This window comes from Poecile atricapillus, chromosome 6 (assembly GCF_030490865.1).
Source record: "Poecile atricapillus isolate bPoeAtr1 chromosome 6, bPoeAtr1.hap1, whole genome shotgun sequence".
Lineage (NCBI taxonomy): Eukaryota > Metazoa > Chordata > Aves > Passeriformes > Paridae > Poecile > Poecile atricapillus.
This window is the reverse complement of record NC_081254.1, coordinates 12476974-12492868: the sequence shown is the minus strand read 5'-3', so window position 1 is coordinate 12492868 and position 15895 is coordinate 12476974. Positions and strand designations below refer to the sequence as shown.

General features: G+C 38.0%; 1 protein-coding gene across 1 annotated transcript in view; it reads left to right on the top strand.

Moving 5' to 3' along the window:
• The window catches only part of NRG3 (neuregulin 3), a 343168-nt gene that overhangs the window by 277368 nt on the left and 49905 nt on the right, over positions 1–15895 (top strand). Inside the window, exon 4 of the mRNA XM_058841432.1 lies at positions 3971–3997. Within this exon, the coding sequence (XP_058697415.1) occupies positions 3971–3997 (27 nt within the window). The remainder of the gene's footprint in view (positions 1–3970; positions 3998–15895) is intronic.

The window sequence follows — 15895 nt, the reverse complement described above, 5'->3', positions numbered from 1 at the left end:
TATTCTGTGTACTTACTGTTACACCAGTTAGTGTACAATGTGTAGTGAACAGCTGCCAGGGAAATTTTTAATCTGGAAAAATTTTAGTAGTCCTCTTTATCAGAGAGGGTAAAAGGAAGGTCCAGGAATTAATTGATTCAAGATGATTTCCAGGATTTAGTTTGATCCATTTTTAAATGTCTCAGGGAGGGAAGTTTCTGTCATGTGTTTCAGTGAAGATATTTTTAAAAATCAGGAGTTGAACTATTTTGATTTTATGTCTCTGATTGCCCTGAACAGTTTTCAGTTTTCTCAATCAGTTTTCCAACCCCACCAAACATTTTGAAGAGTACTTTTGTGTAAATTAATTACAGAAACAAATTACTAGAATTTCTCTAAAGCAAACAGAATCAGATTTTGTGCTCTTTAATAACTGAGACTTTTAAAATACATTATTACATGCTGTTGCTTTTTCTCTTTGATATTAATAAAAACCCCAATGAAACAATCAAACTGAGAGCTTTGGTCAGTTTGCCCACAGTGAGAGAAGACAGAAGCAATGAACCCTTCCTACTGAACAGAGAAATCCCTTCTCCAATTACTCTATGCTCGCATGCAAAATGAAACACCAAAAATAATATGCTTTAAAGAAATGCTATAATTTCGGGTATATGTACATATATATATATATATATATATATATATATATATATATATAACTGATTATGGTTTTCACTTCATTAGATATACAAATAGGCTGCTAACCGTGTGCTGCCAAACATCAAAAAGCACAATGGATAAGAGAGCAGCAGTTTGTATCTTTAGGTATTATCCTAATCTGGCTGCTTTACGAATGGATTTTCCTTTTTTTCAGACCAAGTTTCACTGGTCCAATACTTAAAAGTTAAAATTAGTCCTGTTCCCTCTAGACAGATAATCTGTCCACAGCACTTGAGCTCTCCCAGCATATTATCATGTTGCATTTTGTGTTCAAGACAATCATCTACCAAGGACAATTTAACAACTCTTATGAATTTATTTGAAATGATAAATTTCATTTGCAGAGGAAAATATTTTGCTGTTACTCTGATTTCCTAAAGCTGTCTTCATGACAAAGTCAGCTTGTCCTTAGAAAAGACTAAAATGTCTGTAGTAGTTTAAAATGGGTACTTTCATGTCCAAGATTTTTCAGTTAGATTTACATGTTGGGTTTATATTTCTGTTCGTAGTGTTAATATGACTAAGAAAAAAGCTGCAGCAAACCACAATCCAGACACAAGGCAGTGTGTTGTTTTGTGAAGCACTAATAAATTAATCCATTAGTTACTGCAAATTTATTTTCTCTTTTCCTCTTTATTGAGTATTCACAGGTGTGTATGTATTTAGACAGTATAAATTAAAAGGGCTTTAATACTAGCAACACATTACCATAGTGCAAGGCCCATAAGGCACAGTATTTTTCCCACATCGACATGAAAATGGAGAGCTACTGATAAAATAAAAAATAAAAGTGAATAATCTTCCTATCTGAGAAATATATTGGTTTCTAAGAACATAGCAATACCAGACAGAAAGAAGAAACCACAATAAGAGAAGTAAAATACAGCCGCATTATTTGGTTAATGACCCCATCTTGTGGAGCAGCGCCCACGCTTCAGCACATTTATAGCTCTCACATGCATTTTTTTAACAGAGTCATCATTTCTTGATGGTGAATTCCTTGGCACTGCACTTGCTGTGTCCAGGGAAGTGCTCTGCAGGCAGTGCATCAGTCGTACAGCACGGCTGTACAGCAGTCCTTTGTCACACCGTGCATTGCCAGGGTCACGACTTCACATTCTAGTGTTTGCTTCAGTCTCAGGTCACCACCACAGCTCACATCCACCCACCCCAACCCTGCTGGATATCTCCTGCTGCCCTGTGTCTCTCACATGGACCTGCTGGGAGAGTTCCTTGCTGTTGGTTATGGGGGGACAAACTCATCTCCAAAGCTGGAGCTTGCTCACCAAGGGCCAGCCCAGTGATGGTCACAGCCAGTGCCAACACGTGCTGCGTCTGCCAGAGTCACCATTCCTCTGTTTTCTATTCCCAGGGAGCTTGTTGAACTACACTTAATGATTGGCAGCTTGGATATTCCATTGTAAAGGTTTATCCCTCTGGACATACTTTTATTGTAATCTGGGGAAATCAGCTTTGTCAGCAATATATCTTTTGCTGGTTGCTGACGTTGTTTTCCAGGCACATGAGATATTTAAAATAAATCACCTGACATGTTTCCACCCTCTCCAGCTGAACATGTTTTCCAGGAAGGCTCCATATATCTTTGATTCTCACTTATGTGTAAGCCTCTCGAACATGAGTTGAAATGCTTTTTTTTTTCATTTTATAAAGGAAAAGTATATTTTATATTCACTTTTTGAGGAAGTGGTTTTTAACCATGCTGGCGAACTCAAAGGGAGAATTGCAGGCTGCAAATGGAAAACATGTAGAGAAAATATATAGCCAAGTTAGGAAAGAAGGATTTTTTTTTTTTTACAGCTGTTCCACATAGACTTAAAAAGATGATGCTACATGATCCTCCATGTGTCAATATCCTTAGTTCCTTGGAGAACACATTATGGTGCTTTGATCTCTGCTGTTGTTTTTTTAAGTAAGGAATTTTCAACTGCATTTTGATCTGATTTACAGAAGAATGCAAAGGTGTGAATTGCACATAGATAACATTTGCAGGTTTCACAGGTGCAGAAAATTAGGGAAAAAAGCTACAGATCTCTGTAAATATAGTATGTTTGATGCACTTTTGATATATCTGATCTCATCCTTTCATAAAAATTACATTCTTATAAAAATTTACATTTCTGTCAAACCTACTAGGGATGTTTGTACCTGATATTTGTATTTGAATGCCAGAATACAGCTTAGAAGATCATTATGTGGAAAACACATATAAATGTATGATTTTGAGTTATGTATTTTCAAAAGGGAGGATTCATTTGTCACTAGACTTGCATAATGTGCCTCCCCTAACACCATGCTAATAAGGTATTTATACAATATACCATCATCTTGTGTTCTTTGCTTTTGAAGTGCATATTGTGCCCTCTGCATGAAAATAAAATACTGAGTTTAGCATAGATTTGTGTGCTAAGTGAGCTGAGCAAGCTGATGCTCAATGCCTTCTCCTGGGTGGATTGAAAGGGTGCAAAAGGTGAAGAATTCCCAGCATTTTCAACAGAAACTCAAATATTCCATGATCTCGTTACAGGTACCAGAGCTGGCAGTAAAATGAAGTGTTTAAACTAACTGTTGGGTTATGTTGGAAAATCTTTTAGCTTTGCTGTGTAGTTCTTTGAGAACTCTAATTCATCATGGATATAAAGGGCCCTGAAATGTTTAGAAGTCCATGTGGTAATTCAGTCAATATTCTAAAAGCATTAAAATGTTTGCTTTAATTTGAGATGTCTTGAAATTACTGCATCTTGTCTGTGTGATGGCCAAGTTGGGAACGTGGTTTCTCTTTCTTGCTGTCAGATTTTCTGTTGTGCAGCAGAGACCACACAGGAGTCACGCTGGGAGCAAGTGTGGCTGCTGAGCTGTGGTGAGAGATGCCAAACTCAGCGAAAGCCTTCCATTCATCTGAGAGAATGAGAAAAGAAAATGAAAGAAAGAACCTTGTCTAACTAGGAACAGTGGTTAGCATGTTGAGAGAGGAGTATCAGGAAGTGAAACCCCTTTAGGTAGCTTGCTTGAACATAAAGTCAAATATAAAGGCATTCTTGTCCTTCCCCAAATACACATCCCCTGAATTCCCACCTTAGGGCTGCCTTTGGGGCAGGGCTGTGCCTTTGCTTTGGATTTGTACCCACACAGTGGGCCCTGACCCCACACTGCTCTGCAGCACTGCTGTATCAAGGTTAATTTATATTTTATTCTGTTTCTAACATTTCTGTCTCTTTTCTCTTTTTTCTTTTACATGCTTTCATGAGTATAGCAGACCATTTAGGAATTGAATTCATGGGTAAGTTTTAACTTCTCTTCCTTTCAATTGCTCATATTTATCTTGGTTCCTTAGTCCAAGGAACATGGAAGTTAATGGGAAGACTCCCATGACCTCCACCACTGGGTTTAATTTGGTTCCTTTTATACTTACTGATTACATTTGAAATTATATGAAGGTTTAATTTTTCTCTTATCCACTTCTACAGAGCTTAAAACCTACATAATGATGTTTTAGTATTTTATTGGTATTTAATGAAACATAACATAAAGGTTATGTGACCATATCATCTTGAGGAATAGTATTTTATATGTGATTTTAGGGTAGAGTTACTAACTTTCTCATGTGAAGGAAAGCAAATTTTAAATCAGATTTTTTTTTCTTTTGTTAAGAATTTGTTGTTAATTACAATATTAGATTTAACTAGGCTTAATAAGAAACATCTTATTAAGGATAATTCTTTCAAAACAGAGAAATAATTTTAAGAAAAGCGTCAAAGATCCATCATTCTATGAGAAAAGTTAAATTGGGTAGGAAAAAGCTGAAAAAGGAGTGAATAATTGCTTCTTACAACTTTGGAAAGGAAAAGATGATGTTCTGCTGGCTCAGCTGCAGCTCTGTGTCTGTAGCTGCAGGAATGACAGGCCTAACAGATCACCTCTCAGCTGGTGATCTTCAGACTTGAGGAGATCCATCCCTAACAGAGTTAGTGGTCCTTTGTGTAAGAACAGCTTGCACAAACCATTAAATATGACTGAAAACACTACAATAAAAAGCATGCAAATTCCTATTGAAGTTACAAACAGTTACTTTTAATGTGTCCTTTCCCCGTGTTAAGTTCTACTTGATTTTTTTAAATTTTAAAAGTAACATCTTTATAACCTATCAATTTTAAGTGACAGGAGGGGGATTTTGTTGATCAGTTAAGTATAAATTGTCAATAAACCAATATGGTGATTAATATTAACTGCATGGCAGGCTGCAGCAATGAGAGAATAGTCAGCAGGTTCAGGGATTTGTGCCATACCTAGAGCACTGTTCTCTCTAGAGAATTGGTTCATGAGGTCCAGAAGTTTTGTGTTTCACTTCACTTTGTATGAGGCTTGAAAAGCGCCAGAGGAATCAATGCAAATGTCTTCACAGACTTAGTGGACAAGCAAAGCTGGGAAATGGTTACTTGAAAAGCTCTGTGTATATCCTGCTTTTCCTGCTTAACCTAAATTGTGAGCAGCAGTCTTGAGGCATACAAGTTGAAGGACAAGCATATAGGTAAAAGAGGATAAGTAGTATAGATATACAGGATGCTTTGAGTGAACCTTTCTGTAGAAGCTGGAAAGTGTTACCCAAGAGGCAAAGCTGAATTATTTTAATTTTATTTTGAGACTTTCACTTTCCTCTTTTTTTTTTTCAAATGCATCTCTTTAAGTCATGAACTAAAGCCAGTCCCTGCAATCTTGGCTCAGAGTAGTCCACTCATTTGAGTAGCTCTCAGATGTTTTTGTTTAATATTGGAACAGATCCTGATGGCATAAAAATTAATGAAATCTTGTGTCTCAAGCCTGAAAATATTATGACAGCAGCCTAAAACAAGGTTTGAAGTTGTTTCCTGTGGACTAGAAAAATGCAAGTTCTGGAATCGTATGCAAAAGTGAAATGCTTGTTCTTCTTAAATCCTCCTCTAGTCTTCATGAAGATTTGCTTAGGAAATGTAAGCTGCATGGAATCACTGCTGTACATGTAGAAAAATAGAAATCCCCACCCTCTGCACAGAGTTCAGGTGAAAATATGCTCATCAAATTCGGAGCACTCCTGTAAAACCTCTACAATGAGTTTACTTCTGTACTGTAGAAAATAATGGCAATTAGTGCAAAGAGTGTTTTCTAGCTTGAGAAAACAACAATGTAGAGATGGTGCTGAACTTAGCTTTGTTTGTACATAATCTGTAGAATACTCTTTCTAATGTTTCCGTTGCATTTGTGGCCTCAGTTGCCTTAGAAATTCCATTTTCATCATTGCCTTCCAGAAATTAGTTTGAAAACCATGTAAACCATGTAACTTGGATTACCAGGGCAACTTGAATTCCTTCCATGGTAGACAAAGCTAGAAGCTCATGTCAGTGGGACCATCTGTCATATGTCCAAGGGGACAGATGAAATGTGCACTGAAACTACACACCTGCTTTAGTGTACATTTGCCAAGAAAGGTAGATAAGTGTAGTCATTTCCTTTTATTTTTTTTTTGCTAGACACTCAGGGATCAGTGAAGTGTATATACATAGCCAGTCCTTTTGTTGTCCTCTGAGGGAACTGTGGTGCATGAATTTGTCTATCCTGTTGTGACTCAGTTGGTGCTGTTTTCCCCCACAAGCTCCTGTGCCAGCCCATTCCAGTGCTCAGTAGAGACAGTGTTGCTTTTCCATTACCTGTTGAAATCTCCTTCCTGCTGGAGCCTGCTCTCACAAACAGTACTTTGGGTACGAGATTTATGCATTCAGTTTATGTACCACAGTGAATTTTGTGTTAAAATGGTCTCAAATCCCCCTTCCCTATCTGGCTGTTGTCAGGTTTGTGTTCCGTGCAATATTCAATATTGTGCATTCAAAAACTTGAACACCTGTTACTTTAATATTGCTGCTGATATTGATTTACTCTGTTTCTTTGTATGGATAGCAGAGACAAAGGCAGGTATATTGATGTGGCACATCTGTTTTAAAATGTTGCAAATGTAGCAATTAATTTGTGGTTCTGATGTATTCATGTGCAGCACCTTCTGAATTAAATGAAAGCCAAGTATGTGTCAAGGAACACTGTGTCCTTAAAGTTGTGGATTGAAGCATTGTCATCAGTGGTCCAGCTTTATGAAGCTTCTGGTGATAAGGAAATGGTTTATACTTTCTAGTATATCAAGTCAAAAAAAAGAAAAAAAAAAAAAAAAGAAAAAAAAAAGAGGTCTTGTGTCTTGATTCAATATTCAATATCCATCTCTGATGCAATCTCCTGGACAGGCTTTGGGCAAGGTCTTTTAATCTGTCTGTGCTTCAGATTCTGAATTTAGATTCCTCAGCTCTGTGGGGACAATCTTTCAGTAGCACAGAAGCCATTTGTTCCGTGTGAGAGGCTGCAGCCCTGCTGTGTGCTCCCCTCTCCTCGTACGGGGGCAGAGCGGTGTCAGGAGAGCACAGGGCAGCTCACCTGCTCTGCTTCTCACCAGCCAGGACACACACAATTTCATTCACCTTTCCAACACAAAAATAAGGGAAAGTTGTCACCATGCTCTTACAAACTGGAAATACACGAGCTGCATTAACAATTCTGTGTCAATGGGAAGCAGTGGTTGGTAAGGCATATGCGAGGAAGAGAGATTGTGAGAAAAAAAATGCAACAAATTATCAAAATAATCAGCTTTTATACAATGAAAAAACTTAAGTGATGTATCATTAGCATTAGAGAGAATGTGGATACAAGTATCTACAGCTTTTTAATCATTTTTTTTTTACCTAAGTGGCCAACTGCACTTCAGGACTGAACAGCTTTCTTTTCTGGTGGAAATTTTGTTTTTGAGGGCAAATATCTGTGACAGCAACCATGGAGCATTTTGGAGCAACAGACAGCAGCTGAGAGCTGCTGTGGAGACTGGCCTGGTGCATGTTCTCCCAGCTGCAGAGTGAAATCATTACCTGAGAGTCATCTGTGGATGCTCTGAGCTGCAAGCCAGTGCCCAAGACAAGGTGTTGCCTTTTAAACTCATTTCTTACACTGAGGATGGGGAGAGTTAAGGTGTGCTAAGGCACGAAACACAAAGGTGAGTATTGGAATAACCTGCTGCAATACATGAACAAACACAACTGTGTCAGCAACTTGCCTACACCACCTACTCTGATGATCCAGAATGATAATCTTTTATGCTCTTAAAGTAATTTGTGGTGGATAGAGCTGAAAATAAAATGCTCCAATAAAGTGCAACAGCCAAGCCACTGCAGTTTTGATGGAAATACAGACATAACATGAAGTAGTCTTCATCCTTGGGCTGTTTACCAGTTAAACCAGTATCAATGGTGCAAAGAATTTTGATGTGACAATCTCAGTCTCCCCATGTGTGAATTACATAAAACCAATGTACTTGGTTATTATATGTAGTCGCTACTTTTAATTTATTCATTCTTCAGGCTTAAACAGAAAATTAGTATTTTTCCTTATAACTACTCATCTTTTCTGGAAAAATCAGGAGCTTCACTGAAGTCAATGGAGTATGAATGGTATATAATAACTTGCAAGTGCTGAATCATTAAATAGCATTTAATTGAGCTGAGTAATAAAGTCAAGAATGGGATCCTATTAAACTTTATATATCTCCTTGCAATGACTACAATGTGAAATGTGTTCAGTTTTCTGTAGTCTGGGCCACTGTTAACACTGGAGAAGATGGTGCATGCTGTATTTTCACTGTGCCTATTCTCACTGCCTCCTCATTGTGCTAAAATTATGTATGCCTTAGACTCTGGGAATACCTGGTCCAGGTAACCAGATTGACTCTGTGACCTTGTGTCATGCACTGTGGCTGGTGCATTTTGATTTTTACAAATTGCAAGAGGTGGTTTTGCTGATGGGCAGGATAAGCAATAGTGCAACAACTTAGTATTTTTCCAGTATTCCAGAAACAAAAAGGTGAAGTTCACTAGTCCTTGCACAGTTCAAAACCTGGGAGCCTGGACTCTTTCCTCTGAAACTCAATGTTTTGCAGCAGCAACCAGAGAATGACAATAAATAGGATGGTCCTTGTCTTACCATTTTTAAGCTCGTATCTGTCATAAACTCTGTAATGCTCCAGTCCTTGCTGGAAGAGAGGATGAATGTTCAGTTGCATGAGCAAAACTGTATGTATTCTAAAGGATATATGTTAAAAAATAAACAAATTAAGTTCAGTTTTCCCTGTATTCCTTTTTGATAGTATAAAGCAAGTAGATCTTTTTCTGATAATATGGTACACTGACTGTTTTTATGTTCCTGTTTGCACAAAATCTTATTGGAGATTCTGATCACAGTCATCCCCAGAACTACAAAACCGTGTCTTTCTAATAATGATATTTTTATTAATCAATAAGCATTTAAAATATTTCATCTGTACTCTGTTGGTAAATTTCTGAAGAGCTAAGAAGGGCTATTGTGGTAGCCATTGATACTTGGAATGTTTTTCTACCATCATCATTGCTCCTTGAATCCCTTTCTTCTTCGTCCTGCCTCAAATTTTCATTACCTCCTTCTGGTTTTTATCTTTTCAAACTCAGTAAAGCTCTTGGGATCTTTTCCAAATTCACTAAAGGCTTTGCTCTTGAGACCTCATCTTTCAGTTTGCCTTATGAAATACCTGTCCTTTTTAAGTATGCTGCAAAATAACAATAGCATCCTGAGGCATGAAATGGATTTAAACCCTCAGCACTTTCCATGGGATTCACTTAGCTGGGAAGAAGAGTCATTTATCATCTCTGGAGAAAAGAGACATGAGCAGCAGAAGAGAGAGTTTTACAGAAGCAGCTGATGCCTGAGTGCTGTAAGAGCAGCGGATGGAGCAGAGGTTCCTCGGGGGCTGCAGGAAGCTCTGCCAGTGGTTGTACCTGTTTAAGAAAACATATCTGCTAAATGAAAGTCAGCATGCATCTGGTGCAGAAGTTGCAGGCTGCCTCACATCTTGGCTCAGTTTAGGGCATATGGTTCTAGTTTAGTTGAGAGGGGAAGATTTTTACCTAAATGTTTTGTAACCTAACTACCATGGCTCGGTGCTACCTTCTTTATTTTTCTTGATATGTCATTTTTCCAATTTATCTGCACTTTTTGAACTGGATTGGATTAATTTGCATTATTTTTAAAAGGTCTACTGTGTGGTTAACTTATATGTGTCATTAATTGCTTTATTGTGATGCTTTATTAAAATAGTAGTTCTGTGAACTGGGTGGATAAAATAATTTTAATATATTTAACTTACTCTGGTGTCTTTCCCCAGTATTTGGTTTCTGCTGTTCTCTCTAACTGAACCTCCTGATCATTTGGGATGAAACTTAGGGAAATTTAAGAAACAAAACCTGATAACAAAGTGTACTGACAAGTTTAGAAAGGCAGGGTTGGTTTGGGTTTCTCTGTTTTGCTGGGGTCTGGGTTGGGAGGAGGAGAAAGCTGCATTAGGTGGGGTGTGTATCAGGCTGTGAAAGGGGGTGTGCATCATCCCTAGTGATACATAAGGACTGTTATTCTGTCACTCCCGTGGTGAATGTGTACTGGCTTCCACTGTGTGCTGATTGAGGGGGCACTAACAAGGTCCAAGTGTTACCTGTGGGCTAGAAAAGAATTTCTGAAGCCTCAAAAATGGATGTTGTGTGTAAGGCTCCGGGTAAGTTTCCATGTACCTCCTAGTGCCAGGTACAAGCCTCTTCTTCATCATGCCAGCTTCAAAAACGTTGGCACTTCAGGGAGAAGGGGTGTGTGCTTCCAGGTTGGATTTCAGCTGAGGACACAGCATCTCATCTGCTCACAGAGGGGCTTTGCTGGGTCCTGGCTCTACGTACAGATATTATGTGTACATTTTGGTTTGGGATGAGGCATGTGCCCTTGGTTCATGCACAGGTGGTGTGCCTCAGAGTTAAACACTTTTTGTCATGAAATACAGGTAATTGGATGGCTTCAACACTGAGCAGACAGCTGTGTATTTAAATGTGACCTTCTACCCAGTCAGTCTCATAACCTGCATTTTGAATATGGTATTTAGGTAAATGCTGTGCTGAGCCTGAGGAATTGTTAAAACTGACACCACATCGGTATGCTAATGCAATTAGATGACTTGCAGTGTTGTGAGCCTTTGTTTGGGCTCAGTTGCAGTTTAACCAGATGCAAAAATATGTAGACAGTAACTTGTACACTGCTGAAACAAGCCTAGCAGGGCAAAGGTGAGATCCGCGTGTCAAAGGTGATGCTACAGACAGCTGCCACAAGATCTGCCAGTGGCACTTCATATTTCCACTTGAGAGAGGACTGGGAGGAGGCATCAAAGCAGTGAGTACCATCTGGACGTGTCCATGAGATGTTGTTTGGGGTGTGGGGGGATTTATTATTAGTAGAAGGCTGTTGACTGTGTGTTGAGGTTATCTTGACACAGGAGGAGAGGCTCCAAACACCTGATCTGTACCGTGTTCATGCAGCCACAGTGAATCACTGCTACTTTGCCCTTCTGCTGCTTGGAGGTGCTACATAGATGCCAAGTCTCATTCAGTAAATGATGCAAGGATTTGGAAAGCAGAGTGTAAGTATCTCAATAAATGTTCCATGGCAGTGGTGCAATTGTAATGTACAGTACAGTTGTATAGAAAAATCAATGGTTTTGACAGTGAACTAAATCTTTCCCTGTCCTTCTGTGTCCTGCCTAGAGTGAGTAGAGACGGTGTCCTGCCAGTAATTGCTGGAAGTGGAGGAGAAGGGTAAGCAGGGTGGAAAAATTGGCAGTGTCCTGCTTAGAGCACTAAGTTATTGTTTCAGCACTGCCTTTTCTCTTCTTTTGCAGGAGCTGTAGGATATTGGCACACGGAGAAGCGCAGAAATATTCCTACTCTGGCTGACAGCTTTTAATAAAGATATTTTTATTGTAATTGAAAATTATCTCATCATCCCATTTCCTGTTCCAATCAGCATCGTTTATCCTCATTCCAAGCGTGGTTCTGATGAATAACACTGTCCAGTGGCACAGGATATCTGTCAGTATTGCTTCAGACTTACCAGCCAACAATTCTCTGGGACACAAGCATGAGGAGCACAAAAGGAAGAGGGAAAAACAAATCCTGTGTATGAGTGTGCAGGTGGTGTGCTTGTATGCTCAGTTCTTAATAACAGTGGAAATAATCTCGGAGTTGCTTGTAAACTGTTACATTCAAATGACAAATTAACTTTTTTGTTTACCACTGCTGATTTTTCTTCTTTGAATGGTTAAATAAATCACCATGAGGTATTTTCATTTAGTATGGCTCCAGATCATTTTGGACTATGTTCATGTAATTTACTCACTGCATTTATATCTGTTGCATCAGTCATCCTGTAATTACGATATTAATTAAGATTTTTATTTTTGTGCTAAGTTAATTATGTACTGCTCCATGCCTACTTTAGCAAGTAAACTCTATTGTAATATAGTATTACTTTATGGTTATTTTTTTACATCTCTTGATAATTTTGCATTTCACATTCAAATAGAAAATAAAAATGGAAATATAAAAAATAACCTGGAAATGGAGGAGCATAAAATGGGACAGTATGTCAGTTCTCAGCAGAATTAACAAAAACAATTGAGGGTCTTCACTGTTCAATAGTGAAATACAAAGTAACAGAGAAGAGCCCAACAAAATTAATTAGAGCAAGCAGTTTATAGAGGAAAGTGAGAGAAAAAGCAGTTTATTTGCCATTCAGAGCATTAATACTTCTATCAGTAGGTTCCCACACCTTACTGTTAATTGCTAGGTGTGTAAGTTGTTTCCTCATTGAAATAATGACCTTAGCCACCCAAAGTTCAAGATTTCAAGGAATGTAAGGAACACGGAGTGAAGCAGCTGATGCATTTCTGTAGGGCAGTGCTGTGGCTGCCTGCCTAAGCCTGGCCTCCCTCGTGCTCCTCCAGCTCTTGCCAGTCCTCTGTGCCATGAGATAAAGTTCTTCAGTGCTGTAAAGACTTCAGTATCTCAATGCAAGCCAAGAGTATTTAAAATTGATGCTTACAAAGACTTTGGGTGTTTTCAGAGTGTTAGTTGACTGTATACTTTGAGAATTGCAGTTGGACTTAATGAGTGTTACTTGTGTGTTGCTCTTGATTTCTGACTAAAACACTCTGGAAGTCAGTGGATATTTTGGTATCATGTCTGTTATTTCTAAAATAGTGTGTATTTTATAATATAATGTACAGAACCTGAAATCAGGATCCAGTGTGTGACTAGACTGACATATGAAGTGAGCGTGTTATTTTCCTGATTGGCTTCAAGTTAACTAAATCTAAAAACCTAGATATATCTCTCAACAGTAGTTACAAAATTGAGTATGTACAAGTAATTTGGTGCAACTGTGCAAAGCTAGGAGTATCTTTGTTTCCTCTCTTGAACTTCCATTCTTCTTCTCCCTACCTTTTCTCTTTTGTACCTTCCTGATTGTTTTCTTTTTTTTAATGTACCCCTGTGGACTTTCTTTTTGTGTTAGTTTCATAAATCTACTGATCCATGAACTTACTCTGTTTAAGTGTGTTGCTGTTTGCAGCAGTGACTGCAGATCAGTGGTATCACAAAATGCTCTATTTAGCTTTAATGGAGAGTACAGCATGCTCACACTGGAGCTGTACTCATTTATTATCATAATGCCCTCTCCTGTACCAGAAGTGGTGCAGCATTTGAAAAATGGAAATCACAATATACACTAACTTTACCAGCTCATAAAATATAAATGCTCAGAAAATGAATACAGTGTTAAATACAGTTAATCAGCTTTAGAAAGCCAAAAAATATGTATTTATCACTATAATGCATACATGCATGGCATATTAATGAAAAATACCAGATACTTCATTTTCTGTGTTTATTCTACACTGTGCTCATTACTCTCATTCAAATAATTTAAATTTGCTTTCAAGACAAGGACTATTTGCTGCTGATGTGAAAAGTTTGGATGTCTTCTGTGCCATATTTTTCTTTGAGGCTGTGAAGCAGAGTCTATGCACTGAATATAAAGCCAGCTATGCTGGAGATTTTGCACATTGGACTGGCAGAGTAGACCTTTAAAACTGTTGAGCTGTAGTTGTAGCTGCACATGGTGCATTGTTAGGAAGTGTATCATAATAATATAAGACTTTATTAAACTCAGTTTAACAGCCTGCCTCAGTTGAGAGTGTGAGACTGTGACTTCTGCTGAATTTTGCTGCGTGAAGGTTTTTTATGCTACTGTACTATAGGTAATGTGCTTAAGTCAAAACCAAGAAAGTGTCCTTGGTTGAGTGTTTGTTTAATGAATGATGAAGAGAAAATTATGAAAAAAAGCAAGTATTTTATTTCAGTCAGTTTTTCCTTGTGAATCTATCTGGTGTGTTTTAAAAATTTCTTTTGCCTGATGTAGTTTCTTTTCAAGGTGAGGTGGTACCAGAACATCTCATTCTTTCAATTAGTAGTGAATCCTGTCGTGAAATAAGATGGCTGACCAATGGTGGGAGAAGGTGAGTGCATCCAATAGAAATCCTATAGAAAAAAATCAACTCACTTTAAATTTATTCCATAAAGTTACTTAAAGGTGAACTGGAGAGAAAAAGTAGATGTAATTGTCCTAAATTACACTGTTTCTTTGAAGTTAAATAGGTATTCATTTGGGTTTTTAAAAAAAAAAAAAAAAAAAATCAAGCACATGTTCTAGTCAAGTTTTTGTTCCAAAAAAACTATGGAAAATATTCATTTAAACCTCAGGGAAAATATGGAAATTCTATTATTTCTTTTTTGCTGAGTACAAGTGGTGATTTGTGAGAACTACACTGAATGTCCAATATCTTACTTGTCAGTATTGGGTCAAAGGTTCTTATTTACTCTGATGCAATTGATGTGGATAGAGGACAGCTGAAAGACAATTCAAGTGTATGCCTTGGCACCGATGTTGCATTATCCAACTTTTATGTCAGGAGTTGTTTTGCTAAAAGTGTGAGTAATGCAGTAACATTGACTTGTTTTTTCAAGTGATTTGTAATTTTTTCTATACCTTTTAAGACCATGTTTTTAGTATCCATGTTTCAGCTATGTTGATGGTTTCATTGCCTCAACACCTTTGTGGATTGGGTTTAGCATCTGTGGGCCATGAATCAGTTTGGTAATCATCCCATTCAGTCTGCTCAGCCATGTGCAGTCAAAGTCAAACAGTCCTTTTGCTAAGAAAATTCAGAATTGCCTGTAAGTTTGCAGGTGTGACTCTTACTGTGGCAAATGCCCTGTGAATTCAGAATTGAAGTGTGCTCCAGTCCCCTTACTGAATTTTTTTACTTACAGCCCATGTTCCTAGTTCTGGTGGTGCTAGTTTGGCAAAAACAGGGCATAGTCTGTTCCCCTTTTGGAACTGTGACGAACGCGGTGGGAAAACCGTTCACTTTTTAAGAAGCCCGTTCTCTGCCTCCCCAATTCCCAAAATATGCTCCATTTAACCTAAATCTTTCTTCAATTTAAATCTGTAGAGTTTCTTCTCTTAATAAAGTATGCTATTAAAAATTCATGAAAATAGCAGCATATGATTCACTTGTCAGGGAATTATCTTCCCATAATACCCCCCATGATGTAACATTACTTTTTTCTCCCATTCTATACTCCTCGTTTAATGGTGCCGAGGTGTGTACCATCAATCATTTCATTCATCAATCATTCATAAAGATTACTTCTGTCATCTTTATTGCTTGCTCAATCACTTTGATACCTTCATCTTATCCTTCCTTTTTTTTGCTCTCTGTGGTCTAAAAAATATGGGTGCTCGTGTTGGTAGCAGAGCTGTGCTGATGAACCTGCTTGCAAAGTCCTCTGCTGTTCAAAGGAGTCTGTCTCTCCATGTCATTACTCATGTCACTGTTCTTTGAGAACAGATTTTTAGCTCTTTATTCCTCTGGGTGTTTTCCTTTCCCATTCCATCGTTTGTCACAGCTCTGCAGCCATCTCTCACTCCCTGCTTGTTTTGGTATCACCGCTACTTCTGGTGTCAATGTTATCTTTTTTCCCTTGAGAAAGTCTGTAATGCTAAATTTTCTGAATTATTCATAAGGCCATATAAGAACACCTGCATCTATTATTCAGAACTCCTAATTTCTTTTATGCTAGAGCCTAGAACCTCTTTTACCAGTCAGTAATAAATGAGAGCCTTCAGTTTATGCAGAGGTTTTTTTTGCAGA